Here is a 22580-nt window from a genome sequence, read left to right on the forward strand (position 1 = left end):
AGGCAGCGTTCACATGGAAAGTGTGATGCACCACAACGTCACCTAAAAATGTTACCAGCCATGTTCTAATAGCACAGCTCTAATTTCCTAACTCCCACATTTTTTACTTCAGAACTGTGATGCTCTTTTAATTTGGTCTTTTACACTGTGTAGGGTGAGGTGGTTTTGAGAATAACAACACTGGGTTGTGAGAAGGGGAACAAGACATGGAGTTTATCTCCTGACAAGGAAAAAGGGGATTTGTTATGAACTAGGAGCTGAAGGAGAGAGTAATCCCAAACCAATGAGCCATTGTAGCAGGGAAATATCTTGTATTGCTGGTCTTGTCCAGCCTAAACGATTCTGTGATTCTGTTTCCACAAGGCCTCTGGTTTGACAGAATGCACAGAATATTTCTGTGTTTTTGTAGCACTTGAGAAGTGAAAGAAGCTGTTAATACTAATCAGGAGATTAATTCTTTCCTTAACCCTGTTCTTGGAAGTAATTGCATGTTTTAATTCGACCCAAGATCCACATTTTGTGTGGAAAACTTTGTCCCACCACGAGTTAAGCTGGCTGCTGTCAGCAGCCCTTGTCATGGAAAGCATTAGGCAGAGCTGTGGTGTCACTGGGAGCTGGGTCTCTCTCTTACTCACTGCCCTTCACGTGCTATTTCAGTGTCTTCTGCCTGTTTGTAAATTATTATCTTGTGCAATGGGGAAAAGGCTACAAGACTGTGGTGTTTACAACAGAAAAATGTAGTAGTAGGAAGATGTGAGCAGCACAGAGCTTCTAGAAAGCTGAGTTAGGTGGAGTTTAGCCCAGAAAGGAGCCGTGTTCGTGCTGTGGGAGCTGGGATTTGTGATGGGCTCAGGCTGTGAGGAGCTCAGCACTAATTTATTCCACTGTAGGGAATGGTTTTTGGGAATGATTCTGCTGTAATTCCATGCCCAGCGCTGTCACCCAGCTCTTACAGTGCTTCCAGAAAATCCCCCAGCAGCAGGATCCCTCCTCCAGCTGAAGCTGTGTAAAAGTTTCCCTCGTTGTTGACAAACATCTTTCCTCTCTGTGTAATTCCAGATATGTGCCATCATTGGAGGAACATTTACTGTAGCTGGGATCCTCGACTCCTGCATTTTCACAGCATCAGAGGCCTGGAAGAAGATCCAGCTGGGCAAAATGCAGTAGCAGTGAAACTCTACCCTCAACTCCAAGGACAGGAGCAAAGATTGAGAAATCTACCACTACCTGTTTTTGTCTTTATTTTCTATTTGATTGAATCAGTATGTTTTTCTCTAATCAGGCTGCTCAGTGAAGACATCTTCAACAAATCAAAGAAATCTCCATGCATTTCAGAGCTCTGAGAGGGAAAAATCAGTGGAATCAGGGTGTGGATTTCGATTCCCTCCCCCCAGAAAGAGAGGTTGAAATGCCATATGAGATCTAAGTAAGGATGGCAGCCTGTCCTCTGGGAGGTTCCTATGGCATTGTACAAACTAGGGAGTAGATGGCAAAGAGCTGAACTGTCCTGTGGCACTTTCTGGAGGTCTGTTGGATTTGCATGATCAGACAATCGACTTTTGTTCGGGGCAAAATTACACATGAGGAAGAAATTCCACCCGTGGTGCCAAAAAGGTGATGTATCTGTTGGTGAGGAATGGAAAGTGTTAGTCCCCACAGCAAACCTAAGAGACAGAGGGCAGAAATAACACATCAAGAAATGTTTTGTGCTTCTGTTGAAAGCTCAGTCATTCAGATACAGCCTTTTAAACAAAGTGAGAAAAGGAAGCCTTCCCCAGCTACCTTTTCCTTGGTAATCTGTGATCCTAGCAGTGGAGGGCATTTCTTTTACTCTGGATGTAAAAGTGGTTTCATTTCTTCCCACTAACTGAATATCCAGTCTTGTGTTTACAGGTGGCATGAAGTAAAAACCAAACTGAGCAACACAGTTTTATGTGGCCTTTGCTTTGAAAGGGAATAGTTGTCTTTACAGAATTAGCTTTTATTTCCTCTGTTTATAAACACAGACCACCCAAAAGTCTGGATTCTGCATTTCTGCTATATTATTGCCGTTGGTGGTTTTTTTTTGAACAGTTTTATATTCTCTGTGCTCAGAAAAATGGTGCAGCCATCTGGGTGGATGAGCACAGCTTCCCCTCTTGCTTTGTGTGTGTGTGTATTCAATACACCTGTCAAACACAGGAATTCTGACTTTTCAGGATTTAAGGTGCCTCCTTTTTCCTTTAGAACTCAGTCAGGAGTCTTTTGTGAGCCCTGAGCTGACACTGTTCTCCCACAGGTACACAGGGCAGCATTCCCACGGGCTGACCCTTGCTGGGAATTTTGTTTGATCCCTTAAAATGGTACCTGAGCTTCCCTGTCCTTTCCTTCAAGCCTTGTCTTCTGGAGCCTCCAAAAAACGGAGGTGTGAGGGGAAAACTCCTGCCAGGAGTGTCTTGCATGTCGTGCTGGGCAGGAGGTCACAAAAAATGAGACCAAATGCCCACCAGTGCATTTTTCCAGAGCCTCATCAATGTTCCTTGAGTAGTGACAGTCTCCGCATGCCTTGTGAATGTCTGAGCTGAGGATAAACAAATTTTAAGTCTTTCAGGATGGATTAAAAAAAAATAATAATAATAAAATCATAAAATAAAAATCTTGAACTCAGTGCTGTAAATTCTAAGATGGGTGCAGGGTTTCTCTTGGATGATATCCATTGCCTTTTCCTAGAGGCAAAATATCCAAACTTTTATGCTGTGATGATATGAATAGTTGAATATTCAGTGTTATTGTTAGAGTCAGATGCATTTCAGAAGAATTCCTGATTGTCTGTTGAAATTGTCTCATTGCTTTGGAAGTAGGGATGGTGCAGCCAGATTTATCCACCCACCAAAAAGAAGCAGCCAGCTGCTCTCCCCCTGCCATGCTCTGCCCTGTAGTGACTTGGGACAGCATTGGAATTTTTCCCTGTTCTTACTCTGGGCTGATTGCTCTTACTTAAACTGGATTGTGTAACTTCCTGTACCCCTTCATCTATGGATAGATTTTTATTTTTTTTTTACTCTTTTTTTTTTTTAATTTTTTTATTTACAAGAAAAGAACTTGAAAATGAGATCTTGTGTTCATTTGGGGTGCGTGCCTGCGAGTGGAACCCTCTGGACATGGGATTTTCCATGGCAATTGCTTCTCCTGCTGGCTGAAGGATTTCCTCTAATCCACTGTGACCAGCTGAAACTCACAGCTAAAATGTCCTAATTTTTCCTTTTGGATTTGATCAGCCTTTGCTGACAGCTGGGGAACAGTGGATTACAGTGATGAGATTTTTAATATTTTAACATCTTCCCTAAGCTGAGATTTATTTAGTGCATCCTTCTCCTGAGCTGGGCAGGGGGAGATCTTTGCAGTACAGTTCATTTTCTGAAATTTCTCCTCTGGTACAGTTTCTTTGACACAAGCAAAGGTTTTTGCAGATTCCTCGTGTCCCTTGGTGTGTTATTCCCATCCTTCTCCCCATTCCCTGTCTGTATTAAACTGCCTCCTGTGCAATCCAGGCCAGTTCTCTAAACCAGACCAGTGAAATTGGTTTCTTGGGGTTGGTATTTTGGGGTTGTTTTTTGGAAATAACAGACAGACTTCAGTGTGCCTGCTCTCTCTGCCAAAATATCCCCTGCAATAAGTAATAAATCACAATTTTGGGGTTTTTTTGGTTTTGTTTTTTTTTTGTTAGAGGTAGAAATGGAAACCAAACTGTACTCAAGTTCTGGCAGGAGAAACAGTCAGTACCTTGGTTCTCTAAACCAGCTGTAAACCTCTGAGTGCTGCCAAGCCAAGGCCACCTTCTGGGGCTGTTGGAAATTGTGGAGAGCTTTTGTCCTGAGAATTGTCCTTCAGACCTGGCTGGCTCGGGTCCCACCGTGGTACTGCATCGTGTGTTTACAGAGGAATCTGCTCTTCATCTCTCCAGGTGTGAAAGCAAGGCACTTACTGCCTCTGCACCCATGAGATCTCACTTTTATTCTTCATTTTCTGAAGAGAAAATGAGCTTAGTTGTGCTTTTAAACGTCCTTGCAAACAAAAGAATTTTGAGTCAGAGCAGAAGGAAACCCTCAGTTGGAGGGTTCTGACTTTGCCCTTTCATGTCAGTGTTTTGATAGAAGTATTTGGGTTTCCAAGAAAGACATCCCTGTAGGAAATATTTGAAACTCCCATTTTAAATTGTTCCCTGTAACTCTTGACTCCACCCTACGGTGAGAACTTGAGGCATAGGATGCTTTGCAATGGTGGAGTTAAAAACTTCCAGCTCTAGGGAATGTTATTAGGTGTATTCTAGGCAGCATCTGGACTGCTGAAGAGGATTTTTAAAAGAAAATAAAATGGAAATGGGGTACAAAAATCCGGGAGAGATGCATCTGTGAATGTTTGATCTGATCTCTCGAATACTTGGATTTATGTGCGCTGTAAAAAACGAGATCTGCAACGTAGGTGGCCCTGTCTGCCTCCAGTTCCTGAGTATTTCTCATTCAGTGTTCTTCCTCTGAGTGACACACGGGCTCTGGGGGCTGGGAATGGCTGTGATGAGTCTCTGCTTCACAAAAGTTGTTTGAATTTGCGGTTTAGGGGTGTCAGTGAGGGGTTTCTCCTCAGAATGTGGGAGAGAGGGGCAGGGAGGAGGAGCAGCCCTGCCATGTCTGGTACAGCAATGTTTAAAGCACAAGTCTTTTACATTTCTACAGTGGAGACTGTTAAGGAGTTCTGGCATTTGTCTTTTTAATTTGCAACCTTATGTTAATAAACTGTTAGCCTTTTTAGTTCCATAATTAAAAATAAAACTCTTACGTGTTTCCATTGGCTCCTTGTTGCGCTCCTGTTGCAAAATCAATCTAAAGGGGCTTTTTCTCTTTTGTTTTTAATTGTGATTTCAGTGAAGTGAGCGTTATCACACAGTGAAATAACTGGGAGCCAGGTCATTGTGGTGAAAGTTAGCACGAGGCTCTTTTGTAATCGGCCCTGAGTCATGTCTGGACATTCAGTGCTCGGTTTTGTACAGTACCAAGTGTCCCAAACTCCCTTTTTTTTTAAGGAAAGGTGAGTGAACTGTGCTTGGGACTTGCTGGGTTTGGCTTTAGTCATTGTGTTCCTTGGTATATGAAATAACCCAAATTTTGTCCCCCTCCTCCTTTAATGTCCACTTAGCCTTGCCTCATAACCATTTAGGAAGAAGTCTCTGAGGCAATTATTAAACAGTAAAGGGTTACAACACAGTGAGCTTGGGCTCAAGATCTCTGCACCATCTTAAGAAATAAATTCCCTTTATGTTGGTGTGGATCCTTGTGAAGGAAGAGAAGCCTGTTCCAGTGTTTGGAACTCACATTTCCACAAGTGGTGGGGTGGTGCTGAAAGTCCCTTGCTCTATAAATGGTAAATAAAGGCTCTGGGAAAGGTGTTTGTCCAAATCCCAGCCTGGTACAACTCAGTCCCAAACTTTCCCAGCCTATCTTTATAAAAACCCAAGCCAAACCCAACCAAGCTGTGTCTCAGCCAATTAATTGGATAATTTCTACCAATTATCACTGAGAATAAATTAATCTCTATCCCAAAAAGATGTACTAGGGCCACATTTACCTGAAAGGGAACTGGTTTGTGCAGGTGCGCTGCTTTACAGGGACAGGGATGCAGGTGACAGTGACACTGGAGCAGGGGAATTTCAACCTGGCAGAAGGGGAATTTGTGTCCCTTGGGGACATGGGACCAGTGTCACTGGTGTCCCTGGGGGCTGAGGGACATGGGACCAGTGTCACTGGTGTCCCTGGGGGCTGAGGGACATGGGCTGGGCAGGAGGAACCAGTTTTCACCCTCATTCGTGGAGAGAAGTGACTGCTGGTGAACAGCAGGGGAGGGCTGAGTGGAGAGAGGGATGCACAGGTGAGGATGGGGACAGTGCACAGGTGGGGATGGATGGGGACAGTGCCCGGGTGAGGATGGATGGGGACAGTGCCCAGGTGGGGATGGGGACAGTGCCCGGGTGAGGATGGGGACAGTGCCCAGGTGGGGATGGGGACAGTGCCCGGGTGGGGATGGATGGGGACAGTGCCCGGGTGAGGATGGATGGGGACAGTGCCCAGGTGGGGATGGGGACAGTGCCCAGGTGGGGATGGATGGGGACAGTGCCCAGGTGAGGATGGGGACAGTGCCCAGGTGGGTGGCAGGTCCTGTACCGCGGGTGATGCCCAAATGGGTACCAGGAGGTGGTGCCAGGTGGGTACCGGGGTGTGATGCTCAGGTGGGCACCAGGGATGATGCTCAGGTGTGTCCCGGCTCTGTTCCAGCTGTGTCCTGGGTGTGTCCCACGTGTGTCCTGGCTCTCACCGGGCTGTGCCCCGGCTCTGTACAAGGTTTGTCCCAGGTTTGTCCCAGGTTTATCCCCGCTCTGTCCCCGCTCTGTCCCGGGTTTATCCCCGCTCTGTCCCGGGTTTATCCCCGCTCTATCCCGTGTTTATCCCGGGTTTATCCCCGCTCTGTCCCCGCTCTGTCCCGGGTTTATCCCCGCTCTATCCCGGGTTTATCCCCGCTCTATCCCGGGTTTATCCCGGGTTTATCCCCTCTCTATCCCGGGTTTATCCCCGCTCTATCCCGGGTTTATCCCGGGTTTATCCCCTCTCTATCCCGGGTTTATCCCCGCTCTGTCCCCTCCGGCCGCCAGGGGGCGCTGCCGTGGCTCTGCCGGAAGCGGAAGCGGAAGCGCTCCTGGCTCCTCTTCCGGGCTGGCGGCGCGGCGGCGGCAGCGGGTGAGGAACCGGGAGCCGCCATCCGCGGCCATCCGCGGCCATCCGGGGGCATCGGGGCCATCTCCGGCCGGCGGGGCCTCCGCGGGGCAGCGGCAGAGAGCGGGAAGGGGCTCGGGTGGCCGGGGGCCCGCCCGGAGCTGCGGGACGGGGAGAGCTCGGGCTCCGGGGGGAGCTCGGCCTCCTTCAGGCTGCGCTTTCCTGATGCATTTCTGAGTTACCACAGCCCAGCCCGAATGGGAGGCACCAGTGCACTAAAAACTTGCGGAATTGATCAAAAACAAACCTTTAATTTAATTTATCCCTGATTTAATTCATGCTTTGCTGTCGGTGTCCGTGGCAGTGCTGTAGCGCAGTTGTTAACATTGTGGAAAGAGCAGAAGTAGCTCGGATTTGCAGATGTGTTACCTGTGCGCTCTGGTGAGGAGCATTATTGGAGCTGCTGGGGCAGTGCGACTCCTCTCTGCAAGCCCAAAGTAGAGATTTTTATACACGGATATAAATGAGAGTGGTGTGACTGCGGGGCAGGACCCAGCTGTCCTGAGTGCTGAGAACGGGGAGGTTGGGATGGAAGGATGGTCTGATGTGCACGGGTGTCACTCACTGTCAGGCAGGAAAGAGCCTTCAGCCGTACTTGCAGGCCGGGATATCAGGGTTTGTTAATCAGTGGTGGGATTAAAAATAGTTGAAATTGTTTTTTTGTGCCGCGGCAGATTCTGTGGGCTGGGGTGATGAAATGTACTGTGTGTGCTGTGAGCACCTCTCCAGCTGTTGGGGTGTTTTTTATTTCAGCCAAAATGAAGTTCAACCCCTTTGTGACCTCGGACCGCAGCAAGAACCGCAAAAGGCATTTTAATGCCCCCTCCCACATCCGCAGGAAAATCATGTCCTCGCCCCTGTCCAAGGAGCTGCGCCAGAAGTACAACGTGCGCTCCATGCCCATCCGCAAGGACGACGAGGTCCAGGTACTGCCCTGCCCCGGCTGCTCTGTCACACCTGAACTCCTCTCTGAGGAGTTTGCAGCAGGAATTTCTCCATGGAAAGGGAGCTCAGGCCTTGGAACTGCCCTGGGAGGTTTGGAGTGCCCATCCCTGGAGGTGTCCAGGGAACGACTGGATGTGGCACTCAGTGCTCCGGGCTGGGGATGGGTCATAATTTGGATTTGATGATCTTGGAGGTGTTTTCCAAGCCAGCTGATTCTAGGATTCTGTTTTCATGTGCAGCCTGTGCAAAGGGAAGGATGAGACAAACTCATATTGGTGCTGGAGCTTTGCCCTCAGCATGGCAGAAATAATCTAAATTAATCAGGTCATGACTTGGTCTATCAAGTGTTTCTTAAATTGACCTCAGTGACAAGGATGATACCAGGAACACAAGCACTTCAGCTACATGAATTGATCATTGTGCTGAGCTAAAAACTTTCAACAATAAAACACAAAGCAAAGAATTGTTCCTTTTTATAGACTGTTTGCTACCTGATAGATATTTGAAAGATTAGATTAAAAATGGGTCCAAGCTGAGTGGCTTTTTTATATAAAACACAATGATAGGTGAAAAATTAGGGTAAAAGCTGTTAAAAAGAGCTGTCTCATTAAGATTTACTGCAGGGAAAATGGGGGAGAAGCACAATCCTGATGTTCCATGTTAGAAATGCTGAGATTGTCCAGTCACTGGTGTCTTTGTGGCGTGTGTGTGCAGGGAGCAGAGCTGGGGGTGCATCCTGTGCAGCTCAGCTGGCTGGTTCAGTCACAGGTTGTGAGATGGGGTGTTTTTGGGGCGTGGCTCAGCGTGTTTGCTGTTACAGGTGGTCCGAGGACACTACAAGGGGCAGCAGATCGGGAAGGTGGTGCAGGTGTACAGGAAGAAATACGTGATCTACATCGAGCGCGTGCAGCGGGAGAAGGCCAACGGCACCACCGTGCACGTGGGCATCCACCCCAGCAAGGTACGGGGCACCTGGGGGCTCTGGGATCGGGTAGAACTTGGCACCCAGGGGTGGGAATGCACCTGGCTCAGGGCAGCCCCTGGGATCAGCAGGTGGAGCAGCCCTGGGAGGATCTGGGGGTGCTGTGGGGGAGAGCTGGACCTGCCTTGGCCCCCTGGAGCCCCCCATGCCCTGGGCTGATCCCCCAGCGTGGGCAGCAGGGAAGGGGCTGGGATTGTGTCCCTGTGCCCTGCTCAGGTGAGACCTCACCTGCAGAGCTGCCCCAGCCTGGGGCCAGCACAGGGAACACCTGGAGCTGCTGCAGAGAGCCCAGAGGAGGCTCCAGGATGAGCAGAGGGATGGAGAAGCTCTGCTGGGAGGAAAGGCTGGGAGAGCTGGGATTGTTCAGCCTGGACAGGAGAAGCTTTGGGGTGACACAATTGTGGCTTTTTAGGGCCTGAAGGAGCTACAAGATGGAGAGAGAATTTTAAGGGCCTGGAGGGATAGGACAAGGGGGGTTGGCTTTAACTGCCAGAGCAGGGTTAGATGGGATATTGGGAAGGAATTGTTTTCCATGAGGGTGGGCAGGCCCTGGCACAGGTGCCCAGAGCAGCTGTGGCTGCCCCTGGATCCCTGGAAGTGTCCAAGGCCAGGCTGGACAGGGCTTGGAGCAGCCTGGGACAGTGGAAGGTGTCCCTGCCAAGAACAAGACAATCTTTAGGTTCTCTCCAAGCCAAACCATTCTGTGAATAAGGAATGGAGGTGCTGTCTCAAGGAAATGTTAGGGTGTCATGAGCAGAGATGTGAGTTGAAACCACAAACTCCTCATTGTTTCTAGGACTAGAAAGTTGCCAAAACACTTGGTAATCTTGCTAAAATACATCTTTGAGGATACTGATGTTTTCAAAGCACAAAATGGATCACTTTAAACAATCCTTTATCTTTTCTATGTGGCACTTGCACTGGATGAGGAGGTGTTGGAGAGGCTTAAATAGATGCTCAGAATTGTGATCATTCTTGCAGGCAATTGTGAACTGAATCCTGAATCTGGGTTTAGCCTGAGGTTTTTAGAGCTGGTGAAAACCAGGCTAAGCCTGTTCAGATCATAACAGGAAACATTTCAAGCTAAACACAAGAACTTGCCAAAACCTGGTTTGAAGCAGATGAATTCAGTCTGCTTCAGCCTTGCCATGTGGGCACAAAGATGGAAGTGTTGGTGGAAAAAATCCAGTTGTAACAGGTTTTCTGGTGTAAATGGTTGGTGTGAGGGCACAATTATTCCAAAACATCACGACTTGTGTGCAGCAGCAACATCTGACTGACAAGGTGACATTGTGGTGGAGCCAGTGCACGTATCTGTGCTGAACAGCAGTGAGAGAAACCAAATTCTTTGCTGGTTCTTCACCCTCTGAAAATTGTCATTAATTAGAAACTAGACCTCAATAAAGCTTTGCATAAAGATTCTGGTTATTAATGCAAAGAGAGCAGGGGAATGTTTTGGTACAGACTTGCAGTGGGCTGTGTGAACAGTTTGTACCTCTCCAGAGCAAAGAGGTGGGAATCAAGAAAGACCTAAATGCACAAGGAATGAAGGAGAAAATGTGCTTATATGGGAATTCTAGGATTTGCTTGTTAGTTCTGTTTTCCAATTAGTGCTTTTAATTTCTTTGCCATTTTGAGGAGGCAGGAACAGGAATTGTTGGATAAATTCTTCCCTGGGAGGGTGGTGAGGCAAAGGGTGCCTGGAGAAGCTGTGGCTGCCCCTGGATCCCTGGAAGTGTCCCAGGCCAGCTTTAACTGCTGCCTTTGTGGAGATGGGATCAGCTCTGTGCTGTGGCTCAGGTGGATTTGGTGTTGGTTGCTGTTCTTCCCTCTGGACAGGGATCCTGAATTCCTTGTGCTCTCTCCAGGTGGTGATCACCAGGCTAAAGCTGGACAAGGACCGCAAGAAGATCTTGGAGCGTAAAGCCAAGTCCCGCCAGGTTGGCAAGGAGAAGGGCAAGTACAAGGAGGAGACGATTGAGAAGATGCAAGAATAGATGGTTTCCTGATTGACACCATTAAAAAAATGCTAAAATTCAACCCCTTGTGTGTCTTCTTTCAAAAATCTTGATATGTCCTGCTCAGCATTTAAATATTCCTTCTTGTATTTTGACTTTGTAAAAAAAGATGTTAAATTTTAAAACTTTGTACCTGTTTTTACTGTTAAAAAACCCTGTTTTTTCCTTGTAAAGAAATATTTCCACCAACCTGAAAGAGCAGTGCAATCCTGTAACACCCACCTTGACAGTAATTGTATTTCTGTCTCTTCATTAAATGTGTCCACGTTTTTTTCTAATATTAACATGTTAATTCTGTGCACTGAATATATAATTAATTCAGGTCTTACATTAATGGCAGAGCTTGAGGACAAAGTTTATGGAGGCAGAACTGACTGATTTGGGGAGGGATGGGGTGAAGCAGTCTCAGGGCTGTTGGTGGTGTTATTTTGGATGAATTCTCTGTGAGAGGAGATTTTTCCTGTCCCTTTGTACCTCTGTAATTGAGAGTTGCTGCAGCGTGTTGAAAGCAGCCCAGCAGTTAAGTGAATTCACTGGCTCAATGAATGGCTCTGATTGCTGGTACAGAGGGAGAGAAATTCATCTGCCTCAACAACAATGGAATCTAAAACAGAGGATGCTGGCACTCGAGGAAAATTGTGTTTTAGAAGCCATTCATGGGTCTGGCAGTGAAGCTGTGTTCTGTGGTCTGGCAGCGCGTTTCTCTCGTGAAGGCTCAGAGGTTCTGTCCCTCGGCTCGTGCTGCTTAATAGGAAACTTCTTCACCTTGAGTGGGTGTTTGAGGAATTCTGTGAGGTTTGTTTATTACCGGGACCTTTCCTGGTGCGGAGCTGCTCTGTGGGATGGCGTCCCACATCTCCAGTTCCCCGAGGAGCTCAGAGCCAGCCCTGACCCGGCAGGAGCTTCGTGTCCCCTGTAGGGGATGGGGAGCCAGGCCGGGGATCCCACAGCATCCCCGATCCCACAGCATCCCCAATCCCACAGCATCCCCGATCCCACAGCAATCCCGATCCCACAGCATCCCCGATCCCACAGCAATCCCGATCCCACAGCATCCCCGATCCCACAGCATCCCCGATCCCACAGCATCCCCGATCCCACAGCAGTCCCGATCCCACAGCATCCCCGATCCCACAGCAATCCCGATCCCACAGCAATCCCGATCCCCCAGCACTCCCGATCCCACAGCAATCCCGATCCCACAGCAATCCCGATCCCACAGCAATCCCGATCCCACAGCAATCCCGATCCCACAGCACTCCCGATCCCACAGCAATCCCGATCCCACAGCAATCCCGATCCCACAGCAATCCCGATCCCACAGCAATCCCCATCCCACAGCAATCCCGATCCCACAGCAGTCCCGATCCCACAGCAGCCCCGATCCCACCGGGCCCGATCCCATTGCACGCGCACCGCGCGCTCCCGCGGCCCCATGGCCCTCGCACCGCGCGCTCCCGCTGCCCCGGTGACGTAGAGGGCGCTGATTGGCGGGCGCGGTGAGGGGCGTGGCGGGAGGCCCCGCCCCCTCGCCCCTCGGAGCGCGGCCATGGCGTACGGCGGCCTCGCGGTGCCCATCATCGTCATGAGCGTGTTCTGGGGGGTGGTCGGCGGCGTCCTGCCCTGGCTCGTACCCAAGGGGCCGAACCGCGGGTGAGTGACCGGGGGGCGGCGGGCACCGGCCACCTTCCCTTCCGTCCCCGCGGCGGTGGGGGGAGGCCCTGGCGGAGGCGGCCCCGGAGCCCTGAGGCGCCCCGAGGTTGCCCGGGCCCGGCGCCGCCGCAGCCCCGCGGGCTCCCGGCGCAGCGCTGGCGCAGCACGGACCGGCCTGGGCCGTCCCCCTGCTCCCGTCCGGGGCTGCCAGGGCCGGACGGTGCCCCCGGAGCCCCTGGGGACCCAGAGAAGCTGTGGCTGCCCCTGGATCCCTGGAAGTGCCCAAGGCCAGGTTGGATGGGGCTCGGAGCAGCCTGGGATAGCGGAAGGTGTCCCTGCCATGGCAGGGGGTGGAACGAGATGAGGTTTGAGATCTTTTCCAACCCAAACCGTTCTGTGAAACCTCTGCAGACAGAACGTCCTGTGTCAAGGTGGTTCATTGTCAGGCGGTATTTGAGTAACAACTTCCTCTTTCTTTCCTTACTTGACCTTTCCTAACTTATTCCACCGTCCTCTGGTTTCACACTGGGTGAGACTGGAAAGGCTGCAGTAGTGGATTTCTGGGTTAAATGTGTGCTGGTGCCCTTGTAGCTGAGGACAACAGCAGGGCTTCTAAACTGAGGTTTTTCCTACAGTGGTTGTGGCTGCTCAGATTAAAAACAGACAAGTTTTTGTCTTTCTCTTTTCTCTAGGAGATAATGGCTTCTTAATCTCTCTTCCTCTCTCTGATACTCCCTCTACTCCACAGGTACCAATTGCCTTTTCTCTCAGTTCTTTATCTAAACCCTCAGTATTCCTCCAGCTCTGATATTTCCTGCCTCACTTTCAAACCTGGTGTGTGTTTTATGCCTGGAAACGTGCCTGTCCTCAGAAATACCTTGGAAAAATGGCTTGCAGGCCTGGGAGTGTAGGAATTCTGTGCCTCGCCAACAGAAGTTACTGACCTACCATGAGTTGGGGGAGGAAATATATAGATGGAAATGCCTTTTTATAATTTAAAAAGAAAAATCCACTCCACTTTGCCAGTGTGTTCCATGAGCTGCAGAAATCACTGTTAGAAAATCTCATTTCCTTTCCTCCCATTTCAAACCCATCTGTGTGTGCGTAGCTGCAGTTTTGCCATTTTCAATTTTAAGAGCTTGGTTCTTCCTTCTTTTCAGCTTTCCGGTGGTTTCTGACACAGTTGTGTTTCACCAAGAAAATTTTACACTACAGCTTTGAGGTTTTATTTTGTATTCAGTTTGTAAATCCCTCAATCATTATATAAAATTAAAAGTGACAATTTGACACTAAAATTTTCCTTAAGTCTGCAAGGGGAGACCGTGTTTGCTGTGTGCATCCAGCCTCAGTGGTTCACTAATGTAAAGGACACTGCATCACATTTTGCAGCTGTTCACAGTGATTTTGTTAAATCCAGCTGTAAAGTGCTTGGCAGAGCTGTGTCAGTCCTGCAGATCTGAGCCTCTGCAGTTTACTCAGCTGGAAGAAGCCAGAACACTGATGTTGAGTCATCTTTCATATGATCAAAGTTAAACTTGTCCTTGTTTGCTGGGGGGGGTTTCCCTGTCGATCTTGTGGACAGTCACAACACCACACCTGATCACATTTCTCCTTCCTCTTGGCAGAGTTATCAACACCATGCTGGTGACCTGTGCTGTTTGCTGCTACCTGTTGTAAGTACAAATAATGTCCTGCCTCTTAAGCAAGGCCCACTCCTGTTGTAATCACAAGTTCCTTTTTTATAGCCTCAGAACAATTAGAAGCTTTTTGAATGTGTCACAGAGATTTAGACACATTCTGTGACAGCTCTTGGAATTCTGTGTGCTGAAGAAATTTTGCCATTGGAAAATAGTGAATTAAAGAGAACCTGAATCCCTCTTGTTGTCCTCTGACTGGACTTGCTATTCTTCCTCTCCAGTTCCTGCCTCATTTGCTCACAAGTATGATGATACTTGTCCAATTCTAAGATTTTCCTGAATCTTAGGCTTTTTTTTGCCTTTTTCCTTTCCACTTTATATTTAATTCTAAGGTAATACTAATTCAAACCCACTGAACAGTTTTTCTTTTCCATTCCTTGAATATATTCTCAAAATCTGGTAGGGTGGTGGGTGGAAAGGCTGCTGCATGGTGGTTCTTTTTAGTGAGACTTTGATATATTAAGATCATTTCTGTTGAAATGCACAGTGTATTTTGAGGCTGCCTCCTTTCTGTAGGAGATTTAGTAGCAATAACAAAGTGACTTGTTGAGAGCTCTTCATATAATGTTTTTTTTTAATCAGGATTTAAGCCAGCTGTAGCTGGAGGCTGCAAGACAAAGCTTGCTTGTGTTTTTCTCTCTTTTTAAAGACACTAGAGACTGATCTTATAAAAAAAAAAACAAATCTGCTGTGCAGAAATAACTTGGAAAGAATTTGTTATGGAGATTAAAGTGGTAAATGTCTGGTTTGATCTTAAGGGTTAACTTGTTATAAAAAATACTATTTGGAGTTCCATTTGAACCTGATTGGATTTTTTACTTTTTTGAACTATTTAGGCATTATTTTTGCTATTCAGAGGAATTTAAAATGAATATTTAGAGAAATGCAGCTCAGTGTTGACATATTCCTGGAGAGGCCTGTTGGGCTGGATTGTGGTACAACTTATCCAGGTTTGGTTCAGGTTAATAGTGTGATATTCAGGGTTAATATCAGGTCAGACTCTAGAAAAGTTATTTCTATTCAGAGTATTTGATATGTGAACTCCTAAGAATTCACTCTTGCTCAACTGTAAAAGTCCAGCAAACTTGGTCTGTTTTGCATCCACAGAAGTTTTTAAATTGAAGTTTTGCTGAGTGGATATAGAAATTTGAGAATTTGTGCAAGCAGCTTGAATTTGGGATTGAATTTTGGGCATCTCGGTGCTGTGAAGGTCTCCTTGCCCTGCACATGAAGTTTGTAGCAGCCCAGTCTCATAACAGATCCCAAATGTTTGGCTGAGAAAGGGCAATTTTTTTGGTGATTCTTACTGGATTGTTGCATTTATGTTACAGTAAGTTGGATGGGTTTTAATTAGGAGGAGAGTTGAGCTTTGCTTTGCTTTTGTTTAAATTTAAAGTTCTCACTTGGGTTTTTTTTCTTCAGAAATAATGTCCCACTCTTCTAAAACCCTGGAAGTTTAGGGTTTGGTGTCTTTAATCTTTGAGGGAGAGTTCTCCTTGAAGTAGAGGCCATGTGGCACTGCAGCATCCTCTGGATTACGATGTGAAATGTATTTGTTGTAGAATTACTCAAATTTTGGCTGAATTCTATGAACTCTTCAAATGTACGGTGCTATTTGACTTGTAGGTTTAGTTGATTATTTTATCTAAACAGATCCATTATAAAGCCTACTGTCATTAACATGTTTTATAAACTGCTCTTGCATGTCCAGCGGTTCTTTGGTAATTTTGTGGGCTCTTAACTTGTCTTCTGAATTTCCTTTGGCTTTCTCCAGTTATACCTTGAAAAAAAAAAAAAAAAAAGCAAAATCTCAGAATGTTTTCAACTCTCAACACATAAATTGCATTTGTAGTGTCTGCTTATGCAACAAAAAGCAGATTTTTCTCCTCATGTTGCAAGATAGAACTTGCCTCATCACAGGTTTTCTTTTTTTATTTGTTCATTTATTCTGTATAAAACTGTAGAATAGCCTTGGTTGGAAAGGACCTCCCTCAGAAGATCTGGTCCAGCCTTTTTCCCTCTGTTTTATTTAAACACATTTATTGTTCTTGTATCCTTCCCTTTTCGGGGAGGAGTCACTGAAAACATTTAAGACCTTAATTTTGGGTGATTAAAGAAAGAGATTAATTTTTCATACCAGTCTTGAAGGAAGCCAAAAGAATTTTTTCCTGAGGGCTCCTCATTGAATATGTTAGAATTCAAATAATTCCTGCAGTGCTGGGTATTTGCGTGTCCTTAGCCAGGTGGCTGGTGCTGTTCTGTGCTGCTCTGTACAGCTGTTCTGTCTCTGCTAGACCTGCTTTCATATCTTTGAGTTACCTTTCCAGTAGAAAATAGGGAAAAAACCAATTTCCTCTCTTCATTAAACACCACTGAACTGGATTTGAAGTTAGTCAGATTTCATCTTAAAGCTGTTTCATCTGTATTTCGATTTAACGGTCATCATTTTGAATAACCGTATTGATTACATGGGATTCATTTGGTTGTTCTGTGGAAGATGTTTGCATCTAATTTGTGTACAGATCCTGTACCCCAGCAGCTTTTTGAAGAATAACCCATTCCCAGGAACCTCATAAAATCTTAGGCAAAGTCTCAGGAGTTACTGCTGCAGAAATTAGAGGTTACACCATATTGTGAGGTACTATCAGAGTCTAAATCTATTTTGCTGTGCACAAAGCAGTTCCTGAGCAGTGTCATCATGTCCTAACAGAGGACAGGGTGCTTGGAAAATGATATTATTTGCTGCTGATTCTAACAGGATTGAAATATGGATGCCCAAATTGACATTTAAACAGAGATAGCAGGACCTTCATTTGTAACGCGAGCGCAGACAGATGGCAGTTGTGGTGGGAAGACCTTTTAAAAAATCTCTCTGGTACAGCAGAAGGGACTTTAATTTCCTTGTCTGAGCTGGATAATTAACAGTAACTGTTCTAAGAGGGATCTGGTAGAATTTAAGGACCTGTGGGTGGCTCGAATGCCGTACCTGCTTTTAGCAGCTCTGGAATATTGCATCTTGGATACAGAGCTTTGTTCTACTCGGGACGCTGCATTTTGTTGTCACACTGGATTATCGTATAAAGCAGCATCACTTAAGCAAAACATGGGAAAAGCTTTTTCACGACTAACCTTGAATGCAAGGCAGTTTCAGCCTAACAACTGCTTTAAATTCCTCAGCCCTCGCAGAGCAGGGAGGAGGAATGTGCTGCTGCCCTAATGCCACCCTGGCTCCGAGCTCGGGTATCCAGCACGGCCCCAACAAATGCCTTTTGAAACCTCCACGCTGCTTTTCCCAAAGCCTGGTTACATAGGTTGAGATTCTGAATGTGCTCCCAGCTCATTTAATTCACAGCCATGCTGGGCCTGAGCTCGGGAAGCAGCAAGAGGTGAGAGATTCGTGCGTGGAGTTCCTTCCTGCTCTGCAGTGACAAAAGGAATAATGTGCTTTAACAGGCTTTTAGTGTTCTACCCTCCTCCCACTTGTGTTACTTCAGGATGCTGGAGGCAGATGGCACAGTGCTCTTTGGATCTGTCTGTTGGATCTGAAAAATTAACCCTCACAGAAGAAATTCCGTGATCATTTTTAAGAGCTGATTCGTTTTTCCCTTAAGTAGATTTAACACCATGGTCTCAAAATGCATTGTTGTCACTGCTTTGGACAACAAAGTAGAAACGTGTCAACCTAAAGGTTTTTGGCTGCTCTCAGTGGTGTCTTGCTGATGTTTTAATTCCTTTGTAGAGCCTGCTACGTGTTCCAAGGCTTGTGTGACTGATGGACTGCTGCAGGCTCAGCTCCTTGTTTTAGCTGGAGTCCTACCCCGTGCAAAACTGAAAGGGGCATTGCCAAGAGATATTGGTAAATTTGAAGAGGATTGATGTGTTTTCTTTAAGTCTGACCCATATCTTTTGCCCATGGCTGTTGCAGGCATTTTGCAGCCGACCTGCACTTGGTTTGCTGGTCAGAGCATCAAGGTTTGTGTGGAATTTTCCATGACTGCCTAAGCACTCTGATACATTTGTGGCAGCTCCCATTACAAAGCTGCTCTGCTTTTTCTCCTCCTTACAAAGCATTCTAGAAATAGCAGACAGATGAGCCAGTGTGTTCACTAAATGTGTTTATATAGTTAGTATTTAACATAGATTTAAATCCATGGAAGCATCCATTGCTTTTTCTGACTCTTGTAACGTTTACAAAGCAAATACATCTTTTAACAGTGGAATATTTATTTCTGTTTAGCTTTCCTGGATATTTTCCACAAACTGCATTCCTCTTGTTCTCAGTTCTGGCCATGGCTTCTGCAGTGTTAGTTTGTGCTCTGCTCCAGTGACAAGGCTGCTGTGCTGGGATTTGTGTCATATTTGGGTTCTTATGGGGTGATTTTTTGTCTTCTTTGTACGCTTTTGTACCCTTTTGCTTCAGGTCCTTGTTTCTTGACCTCTGTGCCACGTTTAAATTCACTTTTGTTAAGTCTCTGAAAAATATACCATGTCTACAAGGGCAGGTTGTCGTGCACTGAGAAGCAAATGACAGAGAGGATGTTTCTCAGAAGTTGTTGTTTAAGGGATGCTTCAAAGGCACTGAAAAAAGGTCTGTCTCTTTCATGTTTCCATCTTCTGAGTCTCCAAATACCCGGGTTTCATGTGTCTCAAAACACTTTCCTGTCAAAAGAGAGGTGTGAGGGCAATGCTGTCAGGTGGTTTTGTGTTGCTTTCAGTTGAACAGGACAATCTATTTCACTTGCAGAGTGATTTGGTGCCATAACTTTGGTGGCTGGTCCTTGTGTATGAGTAGAATTTTTATTTGAACCTAAACCTTCCTGAAATAGCCTTTTCTTTGATAGTCCTGGTGTTTGGACAACCTTTCTGTTGTCACAAGTTGTCATTTGGCTGATTTGTCTCTGTTGGGTTGGGGGGTTGTCTTGCAGTTGGCTGATTGCAATTCTGGCTCAACTCAACCCTCTCTTTGGGCCGCAGTTAAGCAATGAAACAATCTGGTATCTTAAATATCACTGGCCTTAAGGATGTGTGTGCTGTGCTGCAGTTCATTGACAGGTGAGTATGATCAGATTTATTGATATATTTGGTTGTGTTAAAGCTTAAGGAGACATTGAATAGTAATGTGAGCAGTGTGCTCCAACTACTGTAGCTCTTTTGTAGGAGAAATCTGTCTTTCTGTAGGCTGCAACAAAACATTTTGGATGTTAGTCTTGACTGGATACGTGAAAAGCTTGAACTGAATTATTGGCAGTTATTTTTCTTTCTATCCTGGCGTGTGGTGCTGTGTTCAGGGGTTTGTAAGGAGAACAAAACATTACTTAAAAAAAAATATAATTGGACTGGGGTGTTTTTTAATAGCTAACATAAGTGGATTTCCTAATCTTTAGCAATTGTTAAACCTCTCCTCAAGCCTGCTACCATTTAATCTAAGACCTGTCCTGATTTCCAAGGCAACACAGCATTGCCCTCATTCATCTGGGAAGTTGGACTGGGAGCTGCCATTAGAATGTTCTTTATCTCCTGAGCTCACAGCTTGATGCTTTATTTTGTTTTTAATGACAGCCTGTGTGCAGCTTTAATCCCAGGTGAACCTGGTGGTTGCTATCTGGGCAGTGCTGCTGGAATGTGGTTCTTGCAGTTCCTGGGCTTTTTGACAGGGCCAGCAAAAATAAAGTATTGTACTAAAAGTACCTTAATGCTGTTGGGCTTGTCCAGGAGGGCAGCATTTGGAATTGAAGGTTCAAATGAAGGAAATGTGGAAACAAGCAGCCATGATTATAGTTTTTAAGCTGGTAACTGAATAATTAAACACATTTTTTTTTTGTCCTTGCACCACACAGTCTCAGTTCAGTGCAGCAGGCAGTGACAATTGATGTTATAGCTCTGTTAAATGCTTTCTGTGAAGTGTCCTGGACATCTGCTCCCCAGTTTCAGAGAATGCTTATTGTGAATTGGGATGTTGTCAGACTGGGCCTGTGTGTGTGTCTGCAGCTCCTTTTAAGCACCAAGCAGAAACTAAAGGTAGACTTGGCCCTGCTTCAACTCCAGGCCTGTAATTAGCAAAGTCAGTCAAGCAGAATTTCCTAGGAGCATTTTCACTGCTTGGGTGCTAACATATAATTAGTTAGCTAAAACAGAGAACAGTGTGTTTTGGTAATGGGCACAAAGATCCCTGAATCCCATAGGATGATTCAGTTGCCTGGGATCTGAAATTGGAGTTATCTGGACATAAAAATTTGGCTTCACAGTCTGTGTGTTGAAACCAGCAAGGACAGGCAGGAGGAGAGACAACCTCTGGACTCCTGCTAACAGAATCAGGCCTTTCCCCTCCATTTCAGAAGGATTTTCCAGAGAACTGGAGTTAAATTTGTACCAAGGAAGAGGGAGAACTTGTGTGTTTGAGGATGACTGCAGAGTTTCTGAGGAGCTGTCATTTTGAACTCATTAATGAAGCATTTCAGCCCTGCATAGCACATGTTGTTGTGTTACATGAAGGAGTTTGTTTTAACCTTTCATCTGATTTTATTGGCTTGATTTTGGAGTAAAATTAAGGTTGTTGTCTCTGGAAAAAAAAAAAAAAAAAAGGTTTAGAGAAGTAAAAGCATATAATAATCCTCAAATATCTGTTCTTTGTTGCTTGAAATGCATTGTCACAGGTCACACCACTCGAGTGTTGTTTGAGTGTTGTTGCAGGGTTGATGTGTTCCATGTCCTGTCCTTGCTCTTGTGGAGTTTGTGCCTAGGCAGGAGCTGGGAGTGAGATTCCATCTGATAAGAGCTGCGATATCTCTCTGACACTGCATGGATTCCCATCAGTGTAGCAACCAGTTATTTCTGGATTTTGAGATGTGCTTTTCCAGCATTCAGGGGACACGTACTATACTTGTTTCTGCCTCCTGTTCCTTTCAGTTGAGGTTTGGGTGGATTAGTATGGAAAATGCAAAGAGAATGAAGTGCTAACTCCCAAAGTGGAAAGATCTTTAAAAATAAGGATGATTAAAGCAAACTTATTTTACTTTACCAACTGAGCAGCCTGAAAATGCTCCAGTGAGCTCCTCGTGTTCTGCTGAGGAACTCTGCATATGCTGGCTTGATTGATCTGTGCCAAATTCCACAAGTTTGCTCTGTGTTTTCTGGCAGTCTCCCTCCCATCCAAGGGATGATTTTATAGCAATTCAGTTGATAGATCACTGAGTTAATGGCCTGGATGGCAGCTGTGAGAGCACACAGAGCTCTGTAGCCGTGGTGAATCCAGGCTGTGGACTCCTCCAAAGTGTGCTCCAACACTGCCTTTTCTCCTTAGCTTGGTGAATTCACAGTCTGTGTTCTCAGAGCAGGAACTTTGTGCGAGTGGAGAAGGGCTGTCATCCAGCTCGCTGGGTGTTGTTACAGCAGTGAAAACATTTGAGGAAAATAGTTGTTCTACCAGCTTAGAATGTAACTAAAACTACTTGCAGTAACTTCAGAAATGAAACTGCTAAGAAAACATCCACACAGATGAATTATCTCCAGTTCTTGACCATTGCTCAGTGCAGTGGTGGAATGGAAATAGCTGTGGTTAACAGCCAGGCCTTTAATTATCAACGTGTCTCTGTGGAAGGGAATAATGAAGTTGCCTCTTGCTTTGCAGGTGAAGAAGAGATGAAAAACTCCACTGACCCAAAGGTGCCCTTTCCGTAGCTGGTTGGATACGAAGCCTGCAGTAATGCCTTAACCTTTCTAATGTTCTTCAAGTGGCTTCTTCAAAGCTCTGTGTTTTTTCCTACTATTCCATTTAACAGAGTGCCTAATGCAATTTATACTCCTCTTTGGTACTGTCAATTTTCGACTGTTAACTCCAGATGTGATGAAAATTTCTATTTTTACGGGTCATGGAATCTCATTTCCTGTTCATTTTATCTGTAATGACACTTTATATTTGCAGGTCGTAGCTCGTCTGTCATTTTGCTGTTCACCCCTGTTCTGTTTGCACTGGACACAAATGTGTGCAATAAACTGTGTGAGGAGAGGAGAAACAGTGATATCACGTGCTGATGGCAATTCTTTATTTTATTTTATGTTTTTTTTCAAATGAATTGTATTCTTGAGAAATCTGGCCTTAAATTTCTCATGCCTGGAAATAAAACTAATCCTCTGCTTGATACAAAATGTTCTTGTGCCATGTTTAACTGTTACTTTTCTGCGGGTTTAATTGGAATCTTGGAGTTGAGCTGAGGATATTTAGATGATGTAATGAATTGTAATGAAGTTAAATAGTAGGAATAGATGGGGGATTGTTGCCTGTATGGAGACCTCTGGGGTAGATCTATAATAGGATTAAATTTGCAATCTAAAATTGCTGAAAGGTGCAGGAATAAGCAAATGCTTGGCTTGAGAGCCTCTTTTCCAGGAATTTCCCATTCTCTGAGGGAGACTTGGAGTAGCAAAGGTAACGTGGTTAATTTTGACAAAGCCTTTACAGTGATTTTGACAGGAGGCTGATTTAATC

General features: G+C 45.8%; 3 protein-coding genes across 3 annotated transcripts in view; all 3 read left to right on the plus strand.

Moving 5' to 3' along the window:
• The window catches only part of ERGIC1 (endoplasmic reticulum-golgi intermediate compartment 1), a 56630-nt gene extending 51808 nt beyond the window's left edge, over window positions 1-4822 (plus strand). The window contains exon 10 of the mRNA XM_058848344.1: window positions 1060-4822. Within this exon, the coding sequence (XP_058704327.1) occupies window positions 1060-1167 (108 nt within the window). The 3' untranslated portion in view covers window positions 1168-4822. The remainder of the gene's footprint in view (window positions 1-1059) is intronic.
• Window positions 4823-6693: 1871 nt separating this feature from the next.
• On the plus strand, window positions 6694-10767 carry RPL26L1 (ribosomal protein L26 like 1). The gene is made up of 4 exons (XM_058848823.1): window positions 6694-6764; window positions 7554-7726; window positions 8566-8706; window positions 10596-10767. Exons 2-4 carry the CDS (start codon window positions 7559-7561, stop codon window positions 10722-10724), a joined length of 438 nt encoding a protein of 145 aa, XP_058704806.1. The 5' UTR covers window positions 6694-6764; window positions 7554-7558; the 3' UTR covers window positions 10725-10767.
• A 1483-nt stretch (window positions 10768-12250) lies between these two features.
• ATP6V0E1 (ATPase H+ transporting V0 subunit e1) lies at window positions 12251-22240 on the plus strand. Its single transcript, XM_058848864.1, has 4 exons — window positions 12251-12398; window positions 14024-14071; window positions 19021-19147; window positions 21723-22240. The coding sequence occupies exons 1-3, from the start codon at window positions 12295-12297 to the stop codon at window positions 19112-19114; spliced, it is 246 nt and encodes an 81-aa protein (XP_058704847.1). The 5' UTR covers window positions 12251-12294; the 3' UTR covers window positions 19115-19147; window positions 21723-22240.
• The last annotated feature ends 340 nt before the right edge of the window (window positions 22241-22580 follow it).

This window comes from Poecile atricapillus, chromosome 13 (genome assembly GCF_030490865.1).
Source record: "Poecile atricapillus isolate bPoeAtr1 chromosome 13, bPoeAtr1.hap1, whole genome shotgun sequence".
NCBI lineage: Eukaryota > Metazoa > Chordata > Aves > Passeriformes > Paridae > Poecile > Poecile atricapillus.

What these genes read in the sequence shown, in the direction of transcription:
- RPL26L1 (XM_058848823.1), top strand. Translation starts at nt 7,559, where the DNA reads ATGAAGTTCAACCCCTTTGTGACCTCGGACCGCAGCAAGAACCGCAAA. An exon ending in GCAAGGACGACGAGGTCCAG is followed by an intron (nt 7,727 to 8,565) that starts GTACTGCCCTGC and finishes TTGCTGTTACAG; the next exon opens with GTGGTCCGAGGACACTACAA. An exon ending in TGGGCATCCACCCCAGCAAG is followed by an intron (nt 8,707 to 10,595) that starts GTACGGGGCACC and finishes TGCTCTCTCCAG; the next exon opens with GTGGTGATCACCAGGCTAAA.
- ATP6V0E1 (XM_058848864.1), top strand. Translation starts at nt 12,295, where the DNA reads ATGGCGTACGGCGGCCTCGCGGTGCCCATCATCGTCATGAGCGTGTTC. An exon ending in CCCAAGGGGCCGAACCGCGG is followed by an intron (nt 12,399 to 14,023) that starts GTGAGTGACCGG and finishes TCCTCTTGGCAG; the next exon opens with AGTTATCAACACCATGCTGG. An exon ending in GCTGTTTGCTGCTACCTGTT is followed by an intron (nt 14,072 to 19,020) that starts GTAAGTACAAAT and finishes GTTGTCTTGCAG; the next exon opens with TTGGCTGATTGCAATTCTGG.